Source organism: Mercenaria mercenaria, chromosome 4 (assembly GCF_021730395.1).
Source record: "Mercenaria mercenaria strain notata chromosome 4, MADL_Memer_1, whole genome shotgun sequence".
Classification (NCBI taxonomy): domain Eukaryota; kingdom Metazoa; phylum Mollusca; class Bivalvia; order Venerida; family Veneridae; genus Mercenaria; species Mercenaria mercenaria.
In genome coordinates this window covers 96,747,086-96,769,464 of record NC_069364.1, presented here as the reverse complement: position 1 = coordinate 96,769,464, position 22,379 = coordinate 96,747,086, and the positions used below count along the sequence as shown (strand labels likewise).

The following is a 22,379-nucleotide window of genomic DNA, read 5'->3' as shown; positions in this document are numbered from 1 at the left end:
ATCTCCAAACCCACTGAATGGATTTTGATGAAACTTGTCCTGGATGTTCCTTTTGTGGTCCTCTACCAAAGTTGTTCAAACGCTTCCGCTTGGTTGCACATAGAAGCTAGAGCTAAAAATAAAAATAGAAAAATCTTCAACTTCAACTCCTAAATCGCATATCCGATTTTGAAACAATTTCACACAAATGGTTCTTAGGTAACCATCTACCAAAATTGTTCAAATTATTTCAATTTGTCAAAAAACATATCTGCCAGGGGCATGGTCACTTTTCACTGTAAGTGTATTATGGAAACTTTAAAAATCATCTTGTGTGAAACTGCTGGCCCGATTTTAAAATAATTTTACACAAATGATCCTTGTGTGACTCTACCAAGATTTTTCAAATTATTCTGATTCATTTAAAAACATGGCCGCTTCCCCTATTTGTATATAGAGGAAACTTTAAATTTTGTTTGAAATTTTAAAATAATTTCACACAAATTGCCCTTTTGTGACCTTCTACCAAGATTGTTCAAATTATTTTGATCCAACAAAAAACCTGGCCACATTTTTTACTGTATGCATGTTGTAGAAAATCTTGTAAAATTGTATCACACGAATTGTCCTTCTGTGACCTGCAAAGACTGTTCAAATTATTCTGATTTGTTTAAAAAACATGGCCACCAGAGGGCGTGGTCACTTTTCTCTATATGTATATAGTGGAAACTTAAAAAAAAATTCTTGTATAAAACTGCTGCATCAAATCACGCAAATAGTCCTTGTTTAACCTTCTTCCAAATTATTTTGATTTGTCATAAAACATGGTCACCTAAATGTATATATTGGAAACTTTGAAAAGGTTCTTGTCAGAAACAGCAGGCCCACTTTTAAATCAATTTCACACAAATGTTTCCTTGATATTTGGTGTGTGATATCGCGGTTTGACTGCTGTCTTCCGTTACTGTTCAAAGGTTAAAAAATTGCCATGCCCATGTTAGTGTCGTGTATTTAATATATGGTAAAACAAACTTGCTTATGATATGCACAACTAGGTTTGGCAATGACTTCTTTTGTGAAGTTTGGTGTAATTCCTCCTGGAGGTATTGGAGCAGTTGCTGGGACAAGGTAAAATACGACAAATCAAGGACCAAAAATCATCAAACTGGAACATTCCTGTGCGGTTTGGTGCAAATCCATCCAATATTATAAGGGAAATAGCCAAAACATTATAAAACTTGATGAATCATGGGCTATAACTTCGCTGAAAATTATCAAACTGGAGAACGCCGATGATTTACACAACTATGTTTGGCAGTTATCACTCCTGTGAAGTTTGGTGTAAAACTGCCTAGTGGTGTCGAAGAAGTTGCATGAACAGACTTTGTTATAGACGCATGGACAGACAGACGGACAGCACTAAATCATTGTCTCCCAAATGCAGTTTAATTATCTCATTTACCAGCTAGTTGAAGCCTAAAGGCCAATTCATTTTTGTTAAATAAAAACAAAAAGTGTTGTAATTGATAAATAAATACATTCTGCATTATCCATGTGAATTAAAATATCACACAGTATAATTGTATAGTTCTTGATAACATAACTATCTGTACTGTCGTGTATGCTAAGATTTGAATTGTGTTTTTGCTAATAGTGTGCTGACGGAACAGGACAATGAATATAGATCTAGGAGCCTTCTTTTCGCAACCTCGTCTTTCACAACTGCAGAACTGAAAATAAACAGTGAAAAAGTCACTGACACATAATTTTTGACATTGCACATAACAATCCTAGTACTTCTTCAAATGAAACCATTACTGTCTTGAATGATTGAGGTCAAAGAAATATGATATCAATTTTTACATGACTTGTATAAACTTTGCCAGTAACACTATAATCTTATAATATCTTCTGTCTGTTCTCTACCCTTTGTTTACCACAAGAGTTATCAGAATCACTTCATCAATATGAGGTCATTTCCATTTAGTGAATGTAATCATTTCAATATGGGCTTACAAAGAATATGGTTATGTACAGACAGAGGAGGATTGTGTACTTCACAGTCATAGAATATGGTTATGTACAGACAGAGTAGGATTGTGTACTTCACAGTCATAGAACATGGTTGTGTACAGACAGAGTAGGATCGTGTACTTCACAGTCATAGAATATGAATATGGTTGTGTACAGACAGAGGAGGATCGTGTACTTCACAGTCATAGAATATGGTTGTGTACAGACAGAAGAGGATTGTGTACTTCACAGTCATAGGATATGGTTATGTATAGACAGAGTAGGATCGTGTACTTCACAGTCAAAGAATATGGTTATGTACAGACAGAGGAGGATTGTGTACTTCACAGTCATAGGATATGGTTGTGTACAGACAGAGGAGGATCGTGTACTTCACAGTCATAGGATATGGTTGTGTACAGACAGAGTAGGATCGTGTACTTCACAGTCATAGAATATGGTTGTGTACAGACAGAGGAGGATCGTGTACTTCACTCATAGAATATGGTTATGTACAGACAGAGGAGGATCGTGTACTTCACAGTCATAGGATATGGTTGTGTACAGACAGAGGAGGATCGTGTACTTCACAGTCATAGAATATGGTTGTGTACAGACAGAGGAGGATCGTGTACTTCACAGTCATAGGATATGGTTGTGTACAGACAGAGGAATAATGTGTACTTCACAGTCTTAGGATATGGTTGTGTACAGACAGAGGAATAATGTGTACTTCACAGTCTTAGGATATGGTTGTGTACAGACAGAGTAGGATCGTGTACTTCACAGTCATAGGATATGCTTGTGTACAGACAGAGTAGGATCGTGTACTTCACAGTCATAGAATATGGTTGTGTACAGACTGAGTAGGATCGTGTACTTCACAGTCATAGAATATGGTTATGTACAGACAGAGGAGGATCGTGTACTTCACAGTCATAGAATATGGTTATGTACAGACAGAGGAGGATCGTGTACTTCACAGTCATAGAATATGGTTATGTACAGACAGAGGAGGATTGTGTACTTCACAGTCCCAGGATATGCTTGTGTACAGACAGAGGAGGATTGTGTACTTCACAGTCGTAGGATATGCTTGTGTACAGACAGAGGAGGATTGTGTACTTCACAGTCAAAGGATATGCTTGTGTACAGACAGAGTAATAATGTGTACTTCACAGTCTTAGGATATGGTTGAGTACAGATATAGCATGTGTATATTTACACTGAACTGTTTAATTACCTTAATCCTACTTATTTAACAACACACTGCTTAAAATACAATATTTCCTTGAAAGAGGTAGTTTAGATTTTCATTGTCAAAAGTCCCCCAAGTTTCAGAAATTTCAAAAGTTACTTCCAACAAGTAAACTTAGTTCCTTTCATTATATTGAAGTATAATGTAATAAATACTGTCACATAAAGCAAACATTTATATTAGTTACAGTTACCTCAGTGAATTCCAAATATTGTTACCTTATAGAGATTTTTGCTGTTTTGTGTATAAAAGCAAAAAATCTGCTTTATCTGCAAAATTTGTTTTGAGAACCGTAAGTCAAATGTTTTTCTGTCAGCCATAGGCTGAAAATCAGTCTTTTTAAAAACGAAAGAAGTTTTTATGATAGATGGTTCCTTTTAAATGACATTAAAGATGGAAGTCCAATTTTTGTGGAGGAGTGGCAAGTTTCACACAAAATGGCGAAAATGTCTATACTTGTGCTAGTTGAAAAACAGTTTGTGCAATTTTCATGCTTTTGTATGTGATATTTTTCATTACACAAGACAAAAGCAAGTCATTTTATCATTTTATATGTCATTAGCTAAGCTGGGGTCCATTTTTTTTACATAAATCCCACACATCCTTCATTTTGAAAAAGCAGAATACATATGAATGGACTGAAAACATGATTGTATAAATGTATAAATGTACCTGTTTGGTGTAGGGGTTGCAGAAATACCGACTGGTATGTAATAGTCTGTATCTAATATCGAAGTAAAATGCATTCCTGAAATCAATAGCCAAGACATTTTAGCATTTGTGAAATTACAAAACATGTATGTATAAATGGAAAAAATACTTGTTCAAACACCTATCTAATCATTATCAATTACTGGATGCTATACAGGTATTGTCACTTTTTGAAGGCATTCAAGCATCACTACACAACTGATCTATTGTTCTCTGCGGGTTAATAACCAAAATGAATACCTACATACCATACCTGCGCACGTGCACAAGTATCATACCATACCTGCGCTCGTGCACAGGTATCATACCATATCTGAGCACGTGAAAAGAATGTTAGATGAGTTCAAACTGTAATATTTATTTAATGCCATGTTATTGTTCCTAAGTATTGACCTGGCACTCGAGAATATTCCGTATATTTTCCGTAAATTAATTCTCGGTGTCTGAAGTTAAATAGCGATATAAATATTGCGTATATATTTCTTTATAATTTTCACAATGTCACATGTACAAATAGCTGTGCCGACAAAACGTTTAGCTGCTGAACTGCATTTTTGGTTCAACTCCAGCGTACTGACCATTTTCCCCCAAATTTTATCGGTAGAAATATTGCCATATTTATCTGATCAAACCTTATGGTCTATAAATGTTATGGAAAATGTTGAATAATACATATTTAAAAGTATCTTAGATAAAAAGACAAAGTATTTCTCACCAGCGTTTCCTGAAAATAAATACTAGATCTACAAGAGAACCCTTACAGAAGAAAAAGGCCTGCTACGTACTCTTGCTGTGTACATACAGCGTATATGATGCGTACATGATGTGTACTGAAATCAAGGGCTTTAAATAGTACGCAGGATATACACCGCACATACACCGATAGTACGTTTGTAGTACACTTTTGACATGCAAATGAGCTCTGCCGCGTACTACTTGCTGCGTACATGCTGTGGACTACATAGTACACAGGATGTACGCTGGAGGAATTTAGTATGCGGGAAATAGTACACAGCATGTACGCGGCACATACACTTTTCACATGCAAATGAGCCTGCGGTGTACTACCCCTGCGGCGTACATGCTGTGTACTCCTGCGGCGTACATGCTGTGTACTCCTGGCCCGAGTCCTGCGGTGTACATGCTGTGTACTCCTGCTGCATACATGCTGTGTACTCTTGTGGCGAAACTGCTGTGATAATGTAAATTCCTTACCCCACCAACTTTCATATGCAAATGCTGATCATTTGGACAGAAAAAAACAGAAAAAAGATAAGTGACATGCATCAATAAGTATTTACCCTTACCAAAATAATGTAGATTGATGTTATCAAATAAATTAGTATGCTTTTCTTCATCCACTTTTCAATGAAATAAATCAATTTTTGTAGCATGTAATTTGGTAAACATTTGAAGAAAATGGCGTAACTGCATCAAGGGGAAACAACTTTAATGCAACTAAATATAAGTGTTATGATTTATTATAGACGATGTGTGCGTAGTATGTATTTATTTTGATTAAAATCCATCTGAGAACAATCTAGGACTGGAATTATATAAGCATTTATACACTTTTACGTCCGTAAAAAGTAGCGCACCAAAAAATTTTGGATTGATTTTTTCCAATGGGGCAAGCGCAATTAGCCAAAAACGTTCTGAAAATATATGAGCGGCAAATCCGATGAACAACTTTTTAATTTGGTGAGGCCTTAATGAGTTAACATAATGAGCATTAAAGCCTTTATAAAACATGATAGAATGGTGTTTTGCTTAAGATCAGTATTCAAATAACAGTGAGAGCTATTAATTCTTTTCATTCGGGCGCTGTTGAGGCATTATCTTGGTAATTATTTCATGTATTACAAAATGTAATGCAACGAAGTTCAAATAAGGCTTTTCAATTATCCAAGTTAGAAAGCTCCAGGATTAATTCAAAGTGAAAAAGAATATATTTTTACACTGCATGCAAGGTGCAGCTCAGAAATCACTAAGATGTAAGCTTCACAAATGAACATTGCAAATAGTTTGGCAAATTTTCATTGTTCAGAATACCGGTAATCTGAACTATTCTATGCTATTAAGATAAAAGTTACTCGGAAATCCAGTTCTTGCTTCCAAAAAAAAAAAAAAAAATGTACAAATCCTTCCTGCATGAAGTGTACTTCAGACTTTTACCTAAAAAAATTCAAAGTATAAACACCAAAAGAAAATGAACAAGTCCCTCCCGCGTATATGAAGTTTACTTCAGACTTTAACTTATAAAAAAAAAACTAAGTATAAATGCCAAAAGAAATTGTACAAGTCTTTCCCGCGTATATGAAGTGTACTGCACAAATTTCAAAGTATCTGCGGTGTACATGCAGTGTACTATTTTCTTGTACAAGTCCCTCCTGCGTACATGCAGTGTACTCCTTAAATTTTCAGAGTCTGTGCTGCGTACTTGAAGTGTACTAGTGACCTCCTGCGTACATGCTGTGTACTCGTCGAAATAGTACGCGGCATGTACGCGGCATGCGGTGTATGTAAAATGTACTCCTCTGGCGTACTACTGTGTTCGCGGCATATACACAGCAAATACGCAGCATGTACGCCACAGAGGCTTGCTTCTGTAAGGGAAAACAATCAGATTTCGTGAAATATGTTACACAGATATTGTAAGAGTTTGTTTGTTTTGGGTTTAATGCCGTTTTTCAACAGTATTTCAGTCATGTAACGGCGGGCAGTTAACCTAACCAGTGTTCCTGGATTCTGTACCAGTACAAACCTGTTCTCCGCAAGTAACTGCCAACTTCTCCACATGAATCAGAGGTGGAGGACTAATGATTTCAGACACAATGTCGTTTATCAAATAGTCACGGAGAACATACGCCCCGCCCGAGGATCGAACTCGCGACCCCGCGATCAACGCTCTTTCCTACTGAGCTAAGCGGGCGGGCATATTGTAAGAGTAAAAGTAACATCAATAACAGCATTACATTGAATTAAAGAAATGGTCTGAGGTGATTTTGAACTCGTGGTATCGTGCCTGGCAATCAGACAGCTACCACTATGCCACCGTGCCATTGGTTATTTATATTGGTTATTTCAGGATACAAATATTTCGTAAAATAATGGAAACCCCCGAAAATACTGGTGAAGAAAAATGAGTGCCAGGTCAATACTTACGGAAAATAGACAATACCTGCGTCAAGTAGAATTTACACATGTATACTTCTTTTTTAAATATTGTATTTGAATGCATGTACTTTGAATTACGATCGTCATGTTTTCATCTACAAGATACATTCACGGCTCAGTACTTAACAGGGAGGAGTAGAAGAAGATAATCATCTTAATTATTGTTGTTAGATGATGATGATGATGATGATAACGACCACGACAAAACTGTAAATGCAATCAGAAACTAAGTTTATCATGAAATAAAAATGTTTTATAAACATGCAACCGAAGTGTGAATTTGTGCATTAAAAGATAAAAAAAAAACTCCCAACAAACAATAAATGCATTTACATTGGCGAATTAGCAGAACTTTCATCAACTTTTTTAATATCATTTTACGTATTTCAATTTACCTGCTGAAGTTAAAGTAATTCCCAAAATAATTTATTTTCTGACTTGGAGAAGGAAAGACTTATAAATAAATAAATAAATAAAAACTAACAAATTAAAATGACGTTGTGTAAGTCGGTTACTTACCTCTTAGATCGGTGTTCATGAAATGAAAATACCCGCGCTCGTGCGCGCTCGAGGTGTTACCGCACGAGCGCGGGTATTTTCATTTCATGAACACCTCCTACTCGGTTAGTAACCTACACATACTATTTTGGCCCTGCTTAGTTTATGCAGAGAGTAAGCCATTTTAATCAGAACAATTGTACACATTGGCACATTTTGTTGCAATTTATCTTTCATTGCATCTTTGTTTCCAAATAGGATACCAGGATAGTATTATTCAGATTCACACTATTTACCATAGACTGTATGAATGCATACACACAGTTTGGATGTATTTTCGTTAGCCTATTGTTCTGTGACACTATATTGGGAGTATGAAACACAACTAAAAACTCTGATATGTTTTTTCGTAACAGGACCCAGTTGTACAGGTGTAAACAGTAAATATGTTAACAAGGAATGATTTGAATCTCACCTATTTTACTGGTAGAATTTGGTATGGTGGTTGTTTTCTCTGTATCTTCTGACAGAAGCTCTTCTGTGTAACTTTTCTGTAAAACCCAGAGAAATACATATGTATACTGTTAGATTTCTCTTGTCATGCACATATATGTACAGTATTCAGGGTAATGTTACAAAAGTTACTGTGTTCTGTTTTAAGTTAACTACTTAAGTATGGCTGCTGTTTCAGTATGTTACCTATCAGGCACTTCATTCTCTAACTGCTGTATCTGCAAGTAACCTATGAGAAGTTTCGCTCTCTGACTGCAATATTGGTGAGTAGAGACGTTTTGCTCTCAGACTGATATATTGGCGAGTAACCTATGAGAAGTTTTGCTCTCTGACTGCTATATGGGTGAGTAACCTATGAGAAATTTTGCTCTCAGACTTATATATTGGGGAGTAACCTATGAGAAGTTTTGCTCTCTGACTGCTATATGGGTGAGCAAGCTCTTCAGTAATACATTTGAAAAACTTTGAGAAAACTAGGAATTTTTCATGCAGAAAACTAGGAAAAAACTAGGAAAATATAATCTAGGAATACTGAGACAAAAACTAGGAGGTATTGTCAGATAAAGTGTTACCCTGCTGCTGTTTTTCTATCCAATTACCATACACACAAGTGTTCAGCTGACTGTAAATTTGCTTCTGCAGTTCCTGTTTGGCATCACCTAAGCATAGTTCAACCTTAAATCACCATGGGTGAAGGCCAAACTATGTATCAGCAACACCAAACCACCACCGCCAGCAGCATAGGCAAGTCAGCTGAACATCTCTACATTGTTTTCTGCAAGAAAATCTTCAAATCACATTTAAAACACAAAATTGAAACCTGCAATGATTGCAAATGAAAAACTAGGAATACTAGGAGCATTTTAGAAAAACTAGGCACTTTTCAAAAACTAGGAACGGCTGGAGAGCCTGGGGTGAGTAACCTTTCTGACTGCTATATGGGTGAGTAACCTTGAGAAGTTTTGCTCTCTGACTGCTATATGGGTTAGTAACCTATGAGAAGTTCTGCTCTCATACTGTTATTTCAGTATGTTACATATTAGGAGCTGTCTCCTCTAACTGCTGTATCTGCAAATTACCTGTGAGGAGCTTTGCTCTCTGACTGCTATAACGGTGAGTTACCTGTGAGACGCTTTGCTGTTTGACCGCTATAACACGGAGTTACCTGTGAGACGCTTTGCTCTCTGACCACTATAACGGGGAGTAACCTGTGTGGAGCTTTGCTCTCTGACCGCTATAACGGGGAGTTACCTGTGAGGAGCTTTGCTCTTTGACCGCTATAACGGTGAGTTACCTGTGAGGAGCTGTGCTCTCTGACCGCTATAACGGGGAGTTACCTGTGATGCGCTTTGCTCTCTGACCACTATAACGGTGAGTTACCTGTGAGGAGCTGTGCTCTCTGATCGCTATAACGGGGAGTTACCTGTGAGGAGCTTTGCTCTCTGACCGCTATAACGGAGAGTTACCTGTGAGGAGCTTTGCTCCCTGACCACTACAACGGGGAGTTACCTGTGAGGAGCTTTGCTCTTTGACTGCTATAACGGAGAGTTACCTGTGAGGAGCTTTGCTCCCTGACCACTACAACGGGGAGTTATCTGTGAGGAGCTTTGCTCCCAGACCACTGTAACGGAGAGTTACCTGTGAGGAGCTTTGCTCTCTGATTGCTATAACGGAGAGTTACCTGTGAGGAGCTTTGCTCCCTGACCACTACAACGGGGAGTTACCTGTGAGGAGCTTTGCTCCCTGACCACTACAACGGGGAGTTACCTGTGCTCCCTGACCACTACAACGGGGAGTTACGTGTGAGGGGCTTTGCTCCCTGACCACTACAACGGAGAGTTACCTGTGAGGAGCTTTGCTCCCTGACCACTATAACGGAGAGTTACCTGTGAGGAGCTTTGCTCCCTGACCACTACAACGGAGAGTTACCTGTGAGGAGCTTTACTCCCTGACCACTACAACGGAGAATTACCTGTGAGGAGCTTTGCACCCTGACCACTACAACGGAGAGTTACCTGTGAGGAGCTTTGCTCCCTGACCACTTCAACGGAGAGTTACCTGTGAGGAGCTTTGCTCCCTGACCACTATAACGGAGAGTTACCTGTGAGGAGCTTTGCTCCCTGACCACTACAACGGAGAGTTACCTGTGAGGAGCTTTGCTCTCTGATTGCTGTATGGACAATCTGCCTCACATGGTTCTGTTGTTCTTGTATTATACCATATACTGCTTCCTGGTAACGATGGAATTCACTCTCAAAACGATTCTGGAAGAAATTTTCTGAAACAAACGTTATTTCAAAGGCTTTGAAAACACAGATTTAAAGGATTTCAGTATCCATGTATAGTGATCTAAAATAAAGTATATTCAGGTCTATGTAAAATTAAAAGTTAATCATTTACTGTACAATTTATCAAAAGAGTTGTATTTCTAGAATTAAGCCTTATTTGTTGAACTTTGTGCATGAAAAATATATCTGAATAAAATTATCTATTTTTCCACTAGAAAATACATTTTTTATAAATTGTTTTCAGGAGGATATGCAATATTAAACTGGCAATGTATTTTCATATTTTACTCTTTCATTTTGTATTCTTTAGTATCAGATATGTTTGAGGAAAAAAGCACATTAAACTTACGAAAGTGATAAAGCAGGTCTTCTAACTCATTTTCCCCATGCAAATAGTTATCATCTCCAGACTTACTGCCTGCTGACCATCCTTTTTCTTCTATACAAAGGTCCAGCTGTGACCCCTCTTCCATGACTGACCCCTCCCTTTGACTGTCCTGCCCCTGGTTACTGCTCCCAGTGCTATGACTGCTGTATCCTTGGTCAAATGAAGGGTCAGGCTGTGTTCCCTGATTATATCCTTTGGTGCCGTGTTGTGCATGCCAGGAAGAATGGACAGAAGACAATGCAAGTTGCTGGCTACACTGAGAAGTTGAACAGAGTTCCTTAGGTAACAAATAAGCTGAATCATTGGTTTGCCTTTCACTGCGGCAGTCTGTCCGGGAAATCAAGCTGGTGCATGTTGATTTGTTGTCAGATAGTAACATACAGACTGAACTTCCGTGACACTGGCTATCAAAAGTGGGTGTATTCCTGACTGCATAATAAGAAGTGACAGGAGTTTGACAAGCCAAGACTGAATTAACATTCTGACCACTTGCCAAGCTGCTGCTTTCAATCCCCGAATCAGGATATTGTGAAGGTTGACAATAACTCTCTAGGTCTACAGAATAATTCTCCACATTTGAGTCAAGAACATAGCCAGTAGCAGTAATTTCATCCAAAGATGTACTAACAGTACTTGTAACTTCCATTTTAGGTAGTTTATTTGGGGTATGTTCTGGCATGTTTTTGTCATTATGCCAAGCATTTCTGGATGTCCATATATTTGGTGAGGAATAAAGACTCTGATTTCCAGTTTCTGTCCATTTTACTGCTTCTATGAAGTCACAACCTTCAGGATCCTAAATAAGGGGGAAAAAACAACTAGTTATTAACAAAATGAATTTCAGAGGAAGCGGTATTTCTGTTTGCTAACATTACACCTTGGGAGATTAAGAACTTTAGCAATTGAAACTTTTAAATGTCTTTATAAATTATCTCCATCATATTTACATGACTTAGTTACTTTTAAAAACTCAAAATATTCTTGTAGGTATACCAATACAGTGGAAGTCCCGAACGTAAGAACCACCAGCTACGGTAAGAGAGATCCTTTCGGTTTGAGGCAACACGGGTCTGGAACAGCCTACCAAACAATATATGACAAGCAGAAAACTATAAGGAGTTTATTAGGCTGATACGGACATGGGTCGGCCCAAGCTGTAAATGTTCAATGTGCCACTAGCTTCTGATCCCCTTATCCCCCTTAGTTACAATATGTTAGATGCATGCTCCAATATTGTTTGCTTTTTAGTTCATTTTTATTTGAATTCTTATTTTTTCTGCTTCAGCTTTTGTTTGTCAGTTTTTGTTCAACAGTTTAGGCTTGTCAGCATTTGAGCTTATATTTTTTATTTTTTAGTTTGCAGCTTTATATTTTTTGTCAGCTTTTTGATTGTCAGATACAGCTATTCAGCATGCTTGCTAGTCTCTTCTTATTTCTTTTATACCTTTGCCATAAATGTGTTAACATATGTCATAATTACATCCTGCTTATTGCCAGTCATGTTTGTTTTAACCATGTCTTAAATGTCTTAATGTATAATTTTATCTTAATATGTTTTAGTTACAGGTTGTTTGTTTTTTAATTGCTTTATTGTCTTTTGTTTTATAGTCGGAAAATTGCATAATGCTAATGTTATATGTTTATAACACCGACTCAAAATAAAGTTTCTTGTATTTGCGATTATACCTAAAATTTTGCGATCATAGCAACAGAACCATGTTTGTACACTTACTAGATTTACTGCAAATGAAATTGTGTTTGATTATTTATAGGTTCTCTGTACAGGATTCTGTCCTGCACATCATACCAATAAGGACACCCCAAGAATTAATTATTTTTTCATCCATTATGGAATTTTGAATCTGGGTCATTTTCTTGAGAAAAAAAAAAACACAGACAAAAATTATGTTTAATTTGAGTACTAAGTTGTAAAAACATAACCAAGGTTGCAAGGGGTTGAGTAAAATGCTCCAGTTATCCTGGACTTTGCAATTCAAAGACAGGTAATATAAGCAAAACTGCATATGACCACAATCATATATATTTCTTTCAGTATGCCCCAAATGTCTATGCTTTAAATGCTCAAGCAAGTGGGTTACTACAATTACATTTAATCAGAAAATGCTTTTTTGTCTCAAAATGGCTAATAAAGAATGATAAAATGGCTGTTATGAAAGCCAGGCTTATAAATTAGAAAGAAGATAGCTTTAAGTAAGTTAGTACCTGGATATTTGGTTGTCCAGTTTTACAACTAATATCAGGCAGATTTGCTGCCATAAGTCATGATAAAACACTCCTCATCACTAAGAATCTTCACAAGTTACTGCAAAAGAATAGACATGAAAAATATGACAAGTTTTGAACTAATTTACTACTTTATTTAAATTAGAAGGTTGAATGTGTATAAATTCTACTTACAGTAATCACTCCTGACAATTTAAGCCATTCATGTCACAAGATTATGGGACAAGTGAAGCCAGTTTCCATTCAATGACTACCACCACCATAATGAATTGCAATGTCTCCTCATTAGCATTGTATATAGATCGTTTTACAATAATTTTGGGAAAGTAAAAAATAACTTGTTTTGATTTCCATTTTTCAAGAAAACATGACTGTAAACTTCTGAACTGTTTATTTTTTATTTTTTTGTTCTTGTAATTTTTATGAATCCTAGTAAATCTATTCTCACCTTAAATAAACAGGACATGAATACGGAAGCTGTCTGTTTGACTGGATACAATGCTGTCTCGGGCAGGTAAAGTTTAAATGTAATTAAACATGCGATCAATGGAACTGTGTACAGTACTTACCTTGAGAATTCAACAATTCAAGATTTTGACTTTTGGCGCTCTGAAAACTGTTCGGATTTTTTTGCTTTTATCGGCGAACATATATTATAGACTGGTAGTTCATTTTCCATTTTGGCCCTGTTGGTTCGTCGCATTTTATTTAATTTGTTTTAGATATATCGTTATTTTTTTCAATCAAAACATCTCTTTTGTTTGATAACACATTTTTAAGAAACAATAAAATGTAATTTTGATGATTATCGCTCGATAAAATGGTAGATATCCAAACTGCAAAGTAAGTACGATAAGTAAAAGTAGTAAACTAAACCAGTCTATCGAAAAATCCGGAAGTGAGATTGTCAACAACAAACAGTCAGAGTCCTGTGACTATTTCTAAATAAAAAGCACTCATTAATGGTTACCAGTCGTAATTCAGATAACGTTATTCGTTTGAAGTGAAGAGGCAAGATGTTCAGCAGCGGGCCAAATTACAATAAATTAAAAACAAACCTTCGATTAACAATAAATCGCCTGAAACTTTTGGAAAAGAAGAAGACAGAAATTGGACAAAAAGCAAGAAAAGAAATTGCAGACTATATTACAGGTGGGAAAGATGACAGAGCAAGAATCAGGGTTGAGCATATCGTCAGAGAGGACTACCTTGTTGAGGCAATGGAACTGTTAGAAATGTACTGTGACCTACTGCTGGCTAGGTTCGGACTTATTCAAACACAAAAGTGAGTAAAACAATATTTTAATAACTAAAAATGGGGTGACTTATTTTACGAGCTGTTATTTTATTGTAAGATAATGCCAACGTGCCTATGTGAGATTATCTCCAGTTGGGATTCTGTGTATTTATACTTCTTTGTTTTTACTGTTAGGATTTTATTTTTAATAGGAAAATAAAGATGTTAAAAAATCCACCAAAGACATAAAATTAAAATACTCGGGTCAGACTTACTTGCTTAAATAAATTATATATTAATATTCATGTAGAAGCTTTAAATGTGTTGAATATATCTCATGATTTTAAAAAAAGAGACTTAAATCTTGGGAAATATGTGCAAACAGGTGTGAGGAGATATCTGCCCTGACACCGGTTTCAATACACTGCCGATGATACTAAATTGCAGAAACAAATCATAAAATACACATTCAAAAAATGTCAGTGGGTACATTCAGCATAAATTCATTCAGAGATGTAATCCTTTCAAATACATTGTACATATACCAGAAAACATGAAACTACCTGCTGCCTTTTTTTTATGCCCCTGCCATAAAATGGGGGGACATATAGTGTTGCCCCTGTCCGTGTGTGTGTGTGTGTTTGGGAAGGGTTGGTGTTCGTGTCTGGGCCATAACTTTGACATGCATGGTCTGATTTCAGAATAATTTGACACAAATGTAAGCATGGATAGACAATGTGTCATGCGCAAAACCATTTCACTAGCTTAAAGGTCAAGGTCACAGTCCTTGGTTGAACTTAGCCAATTTTCACTACATAAGTGATTTTTGTGTCCAGGCCATAACTTTGACATTCATGGTCCGATTTCGGAATAATTTGTCACAAAGGATAAGCATGGATAGACGATATGTCATGCGCAATAACCATTTCACTAGCTCAAAGGTCAAGGTCACATTTCTTGGTTGAACTTAGCCAATTTTCACTACATATATACTGATAATGTGGTCTTCGTGTCCGTTCCATAACTTTGACATGCATGGTCCGATTTCAAAATAATTTGACACAAATGATATGCATGGATAGACGATGTGTCGTGCGCAACACCATTTCACTAGCTCAAAGGTCAAGGTCACAGTCCTTGGTTGAACTTAGCAAATTTTCACTACATATACAGATTACTAAATTTTCTGGTTTTGCTACAATATTTTTTTTTGTAAATAAATAGGGCCAAGGGTCCTTCTTTTAGTTTGTGAGCAGTACCATGCCTGTATGACCTTTCTCATGTTGCGGAGGCAACCGTGTCTGTTACACATTTCTAGTTGAATTTATATTTTGTGTTTTGTTTCTGTCCGCTGCTTATTTAAAATTATGCATTTTATTCTGTTATTCCCCCCCCCCACCCCACACACACACACACACACGAGTGGTGGGGGCATATAGATTTGCTCGCGTCTGTCCGTGCGTCTGTCCGAAGTTCGTGACACGCCTAGCTCAAAAAGTATTTGATATAAATTAATGAAACCTTGCATGAGCCTTTATCATGATATGAACTTGTGCACCTTCAATTTTTTGTCTGGCACTGCCCCCTAATTTTAGAGTTATGGCCCCTGAAATAGTCAAAAATGCACATTTTCACCTTGTGACACGCCTAGCTCAAAAAGTATTTGATATACATTGATGAAACCTTGCATGAGTCTTTATCATGGTATGAACTTGCGCACCTCCTATTTTTTGTCTAACTCCGCCCCCTATTTTTAGAGTTATGGCCCCTGAAGTAGTCAAAAATGCACATTTTCACCTTGTGGCACGCCTAGCTCAAAAAGTATTTGATATACATTGATGAAACCTTGCATGAGTCTTTATCATGGTATGAACTTGCGCACCTCCTATTTTTTGTCTGGCTCCGGCCCATATTTTTAGAGTTATGGCCCCTGAAATAGTCAGAAATGCACATTTTCACCTTGTGACATGCCTAGCTCAAAAAGTATTTGATATAGATTCATGAAACCTTGCATGAGTCTTAATCATGATATGAACTTGCGCACCTCCTATTTTTCATCTGGGTCCGCCCCCTATTTCTAGAGTTATGGCCCCTGAAATAGTCAGAAATGCACATTTCCACCTTGTAACACGCCTAGCTCAAAAAGTATTTGATATAAATTGATGAAACCTTGCATGAATCTTTATCATGATATGAACTTGCGCACCTCCTATTTTTCATCTGGGTCCGCCCCCACCCCCCCCCCCCTATTTCCAGAGTTATAGCCCCTGAAATAGTCAAAAAAATGCACATTTTCACTTAATTATGTGCCTCACTCAAAAAGTATTTAATGTAAATTTATGAAACCTTGCTTGAGTCTTTATCATAATGTGACCTTACACACTTGGCATTCTTCTTGAGAATTTTAGCGTTTATTACAGAGTTATGGCCCTTGAAATAGCCGAAATAGTGGATATTTTGTTTGTGATGCTCATAGCTCAAAAAGTATATGGTATAGAATAATGAATCCATTTCATATTTTTTTTTTTGAGGCTATACCCCATTAAGACTGCAAACATTTGAATGATTTCCCCTTATTTGTGACAAATGTACCAGTGGGGGGCACACCCTGTGTCCTACAGACACATTCTAGTTTTTAATGTCTTTGTTTTTCTAACAGACAGATACGGGTATTAAAGGCTTAGAGGAATGATGTCTATAAAATATCAGATTATAAAATAAGCCATCGTGGCAAGCCAAATGAGCAAGGCTAAACAAGGCTATGTTGTAAGAAATCCTAAAAGATTATTTTAGGGCCTTTCTCAGCCATTAAAGTTGAACAGTTTACACAAGGTAGAAATTGGTCAAGCTGGCTATACCTACTTTAAGGATAACATGGTGTAATAGCCATATTTCATATCTTGTAACTGGATGGTAATATTTAAATGAAATTTGGTCACTTTAAAGACATTGATTCAAAATTAAAAACGTTTCACCGAGAGATTTTTAGAATTTTATCATTTTTTGGGGAGATAATCGGTATTGAAGTTAACATTGATGCCTATGGGAAATATATAATTTCTTTGACTATGAGAATCTGAGCTTGAGTTTCGAGAAAATTTTGCGGTAGAAAGCTGCATTATATGATTCTGATACAAATATCAAAAAGAAATCTAAAATTCCCCTTGGGAAAAGGAGAAAATTATTTTTTTCTAGTTTTCAGGGGAGATAATGTAAACTCATGAAAAACCAAAATTATCAGGGGAGGTAATGTAAAGGAAATTTTTGAGAACTTCTGTCACTATATAACTTGTCAATATGCACCTTATTTCTATCGTTTGACATTTTCAAAGCTTACATTATCAAGTTGTATGTAGCTTTTGGAGAAATTGAGGCCTGTTACGGGTAGTCATCCTTAATATTTATCATTCATTGCCCGTTATGTATGCTAGTTTCAGAATATAAGCTAATTATTTTATGTAGGATATTGCAGGTTATATTTTGTTTATTATTTAGTACTGGTTAAAAGCATATTATAATATATTTGTTCATAGAGTGTAATACAGTCAGTGGGATTTTTAATTAGTCTTAAGTAGTATTTTAACTCAATGCCTCAACACCTAGCACTGAAGTAACAACTATTGTACAACTGGGCCACTGCCACAATGTTAAAAAACTTCACTCAAATGAATCTGATTATATCAATTATAAATGTTGCACAATCATTTTCCTTATCTTTTATGACAGGGAGTTAGATCCTGGGCTGGAGGAGGCAATTGCAAGTATGATTTGGGCTGCCCCAAGACTGCAAACAGATTGTGCAGAACTTAAAGTGATTGCAGATGAGTTTTCAAGAAAATATGGTAAAGAATTTGGACAAGCATGTCGCACAAATGCCTTGAACAATGTTAGTGAAAAAGTCATGCATAAACTTGGTGTTCAAGCTCCACCAAAAATTCTTATTGAGAGGTACATGATTGAAATTGCAAGGTCATATAATGTTCCATTTGAGCCTGATCCATCCGTAATGGCACAAGATGAAATATTCTCTGCAGAGAATTTGTTGATTGATTTAGACGAGAACAGGAAAGGCGGCGGTGGCGGATACAGCGGCGGTGGCGGATACAGCGGTGGTGGCGGATACAGCGGTGGTGGTGGCGGTGGATTTCTAGAACCTCAGCAGTATCCACCACAACCTCAGGTATAGTTTGAAGCCCTTGCCTATGTTATAATAATGATCACATAGGCAATATTATAATCATATTTGTACCCCCTGAACAAAGAAGTTGTAAGGGGGTGTATACTGGTTTCAGGTTGTCTGTCCGCCAGTCTGTCAGTAGACACAATCTTGTGCACACCAACTCTCCTCATCCCCGTAATACAGTTTAATGAAACTTGACACAAGTCATCAGTAAGAACAGTAGTTGTGCATGGTGCATGTTAGGTTCTTTAAGAAAAAAAAATTGCAGAGTTATGGGACCTTTTTTGTTACTATACTATATACATAGAGACTATATACATACAGTCCACATAATTATGCAATGTGTGCATCAAATTGCAATGTACTGTGTCAGTGTGTGTGTGGGTACATTAATCACCTTCAGTGATAGCTCTAGTTAGTTTTCAGTTGATTTACAAACATAAATTATTTCATTTCATTATGTTTCATAATTTAGATTCAAGAACACCTAAAAATGTTGGATATATTAGATTATAACATATCCAAAAACTTGAAAAGATTAAAGAAATAAATTTTGTAAGACTTCCTTTTACCAGTACTTGTTCATTTATTATCATTGTTTTGATTTTTAAAGTAATTTGATTAATATTTTTTTCTACACAGCCTCCAGGACCACCCAGTCAAGGGGCTATGTATTATCCCCCTCCCCAGCCACAAAAGGTTTGTTTCCATGTATATCTTTTAAAAGTCTTAACAGTAACTGACTGCCTGATTTACATATTTATTTGAGAATTTGAGAACATGTTAGTATGTAAAAAGTGACAACAATGTTATTCATTGAACTTTAGGCTGCATCAGTTGCAACAAACAACACTGGTATAGCAAACATAAAATTTGTAGAACTAGAAAAGCTTTTTACAATCATTCTGGTTCATATTGAAAATGTAATTTATTTAAAGAAAACAGGGTCATTATTATTAGAAATGTAGAATTAAAGTTAGATTAATTAGATAGCATTATAGTTGGATTAATTAGATAATTAAAGGGCATTGCAAAAAAAGTGTAAAATCTGCTAAAATGATTAGATATAATTATGAAGACTATTTGGAACATTATTATGAAAATATTAATATGCAAGGCAAAGCTTTAAAATCTAACTCTGTTACAGCCTCAGTCAGACTACAAGATGCCGCCTCCAGTGCCGAGTGTTCCGGCAGCCGGCAGTCCAGGTTACCCACCACCTGGACCAGGTATATCTGCATCAGCACCTCCAAACGAACATTCTCCACCCCCTGCTTACAGTACACACCCTCCATCTCCTAGTAAGTTATTGTGAAAGGCCACCTCATTGGGAATTTATTTTATGTTTGTATTGATAAAGTTGGAAATTGAATAGTTTCACAGTGAGGTGACAATTTTTTTTAAGGAAGTCCAAATCATTCAAAAGTTCTTTTTTACATTTGGAGGGTTTGCAGGTATATTGACTGTAAGTTAGGCATTTCATTCTTCATTTTATATAAACTCTCACAGTGCATGTAAGTTTTTGATATGGTTGTTGTAACTAGCATGCAGGTATATCAAGTCAAAATGTTTTTTGTGTTGTTTCACAATAAATGGTCAAACAGAGCATGCAGGTACTTTTGCTTGCTAAATATAAATATATTGTATACATTGTTGTACAGATTTTCTGTATTAGTTAATATAGACTTTTCAAACGGCTCCATGTGTCGTGATCACTGTGGTACTATTTCTTCCTAATACACCCATGGTTGCATTTTATTTATTTTTAGTTTTGTTGCCAAGATTTTACCTTATCATTTATTATGGATTGGTCATTTTAGTATTTTAGCATCTCACTTATGCTGAAGATGTAAATTTATGTATACTTTTATTGTACAATTCAATATTGGAAGCAAGTTTTGAATGTGTTTCTTCTAAGTAACTTTAATTTATAATAAAACAGTTGGGTATACCGTATACTAGATATTTCAAGGTTAACACAGATTTCTTTGTACATGGTAGAAAGGGATGTACATGTTACCCACTGGGTTAGTTTACAAGAGTACAAGGCTGTCAATGAAGTGTTCAGCTGCAGGTAAGGTGAAGACAGTATGTCTAACGTCTTTTATCCTCCAGCTCTTATTCATGTGGGGAAGTTGTAAATTCCCTAATAGGAAACTAGTCAGTACTGGAACTCAGGAAAACTGGCTCTCATCTTACCATTGTTACAAAATTGAAATGCTGTTGAACAATGATGTTTCCCACAGAAAGGGATTGATTGAAACTGAAAATGTTGTATATATTTTTTCCCTAGAACAAGTACAAAAACCTATGGATAGTTTCCCCGATCTACCGGCTGTGCCCAACAACACTTTACCTGATCCACCAGGATCAACATCAGCGGGAGGTGATGACGTAGACTTTGACGACCTGTCACGGAGATTTGAAGAGTTGAAGAAGAAAAAGTGAACAAGTGCACCAAAATGACACAGTGTTAATTTCAGAATAATTAATTACACAAGACTCTTATATAATTTATTTTGTAAATCTTTGAAATTGATAGTACAAGTATCATTTATAGTCATTACTGTGCATCAGTTTCTTCAGTAGTGACTATTTAATGGAAGTATGGATAAACATTATAAAAAAAACTGAATCAATTTTTTGTACAATATCATAATATATGTTTTAGAGTTTTTAAGAGAATTTATTTCAATCAATGTACTCTGTAGACACTTGCAACTATTCCTGTGTGTAGACACTTGCAACTATTCCTGTGGTTGGTCTGTTGGCAACCATGGAAAACAATAGTTTCAGGCTTTCAGCATCAGTTATTTATGAGAAATGAAACTGAAATAGGACAGCAGCAGAACTAAATATTAGAGTTTAGTGTGATCCTTCAAAGTCTTCTGACCATTTAGGGGTCATTTCCTAATTTTAAGTTATGATAAGAACAAAATATTACACTATAATATTTTACATATCTGAATACAAAATCAAGTGAAGTACTGATATATATTATTCCTGTATACAGCTGGATTATTTTATAGGTTGAGAAGAATTTACTGAAACTTCTTGGATTGACAAGGGTGAGGCAAACCGAGGACTAGATGCAGTGTTTTATCTATTTAAAGTACACAACTTTTCACTGTGGTTACTTTAGGGTCAATCCAAATTTTTGAAACTACCGGTATTCATCAAGTTTTGTTCTATCGTTTTTTACGTGTATTAGGTGCATTTTACCTTATTTTTCTTTGTGTATTTCATTTATATATATGTCTTTGTTATGAGTAATTAAAGTAATTAACTATACCTACATTTTTAGGCTATGTTGTCACTGATATGAATAAAGAAAACGGCTTTAGTTTAACTAACTTCTGTTATTCCTCCTTAGTTTGACAGTATGAGGAAGTGTAAAGTTCAGTTATGGTAATTCTGTCTTGAATACTTAACAAATTCCGTTTTAGTTCACCAGGGCACTATGTGACCATTCAGCATTGTGCCAGGGTTGTTCAAAAATAATGTAGACTTTAGGGGAGACATTGTTTTTGCCCTCTCCGTCCGTCTGTCCATATGTCACACTTCATTTCCGATCAATAACTTGAGAACAACTTGACCCAGAATGTTGAAACTTCATAGATTGATTGGTAATGCAGAGTAGATGACCCCTATTGATTTTGGGGTCACTCTGTTAAAGGTCAAGGTCACAGGGGCCTGAACATGGAAAATCGTTTCCGATCAATAACTTGAGAACCACTTGACCCAGAATGTTGAAACTTCATAGGATGAGTGGTCATGCAGAATAAATGACCTCTATTGTTTTTGGGGTCACTCCGTTAAAGGTCAAGGTCACAGGGGTCTGAACATTGAAAACCATTTCCGATCAATAACTTGAAAACAACTTGATCCAGAAT

The 22,379-nt window shown here is 36.2% G+C and overlaps 2 protein-coding genes across 3 annotated transcripts; one reads left to right on the top strand and one right to left on the bottom strand.

Moving 5' to 3' along the window:
• Positions 1 to 1,490: 1,490 nt before the first annotated feature.
• LOC123553098 (uncharacterized) lies at positions 1,491 to 11,622 on the bottom strand. The gene is made up of 5 exons (XM_053542003.1): positions 10,787 to 11,622; positions 10,294 to 10,427; positions 8,112 to 8,187; positions 3,923 to 3,998; positions 1,491 to 1,709 (listed from the first exon to the last, which is right to left on the bottom strand). Exons 1-5 carry the CDS (start codon positions 11,502 to 11,504, stop codon positions 1,604 to 1,606), a joined length of 1,110 nt encoding a protein of 369 aa, XP_053397978.1. The 5' UTR covers positions 11,505 to 11,622; the 3' UTR covers positions 1,491 to 1,603.
• Positions 11,623 to 13,953: 2,331 nt separating this feature from the next.
• LOC123552498 (IST1 homolog) lies at positions 13,954 to 21,835 on the top strand. Of its 2 annotated transcripts, none has more exons than XM_045342211.2 (5): positions 13,954 to 14,354; positions 18,033 to 18,486; positions 19,129 to 19,185; positions 19,634 to 19,715; positions 20,780 to 21,835. In XM_045342211.2, exons 1-5 carry the CDS (start codon positions 14,086 to 14,088, stop codon positions 20,932 to 20,934), a joined length of 1,017 nt encoding a protein of 338 aa, XP_045198146.2. In that variant the 5' UTR covers positions 13,954 to 14,085; the 3' UTR covers positions 20,935 to 21,835. The 2 variants fall into 2 exon arrangements, with proteins under 2 accessions (XP_045198146.2, XP_045198144.2); XM_045342209.2 differs by having other exon boundaries at positions 13,955 to 14,354; positions 19,634 to 19,787.
• The last annotated feature ends 544 nt before the right edge of the window (positions 21,836 to 22,379 follow it).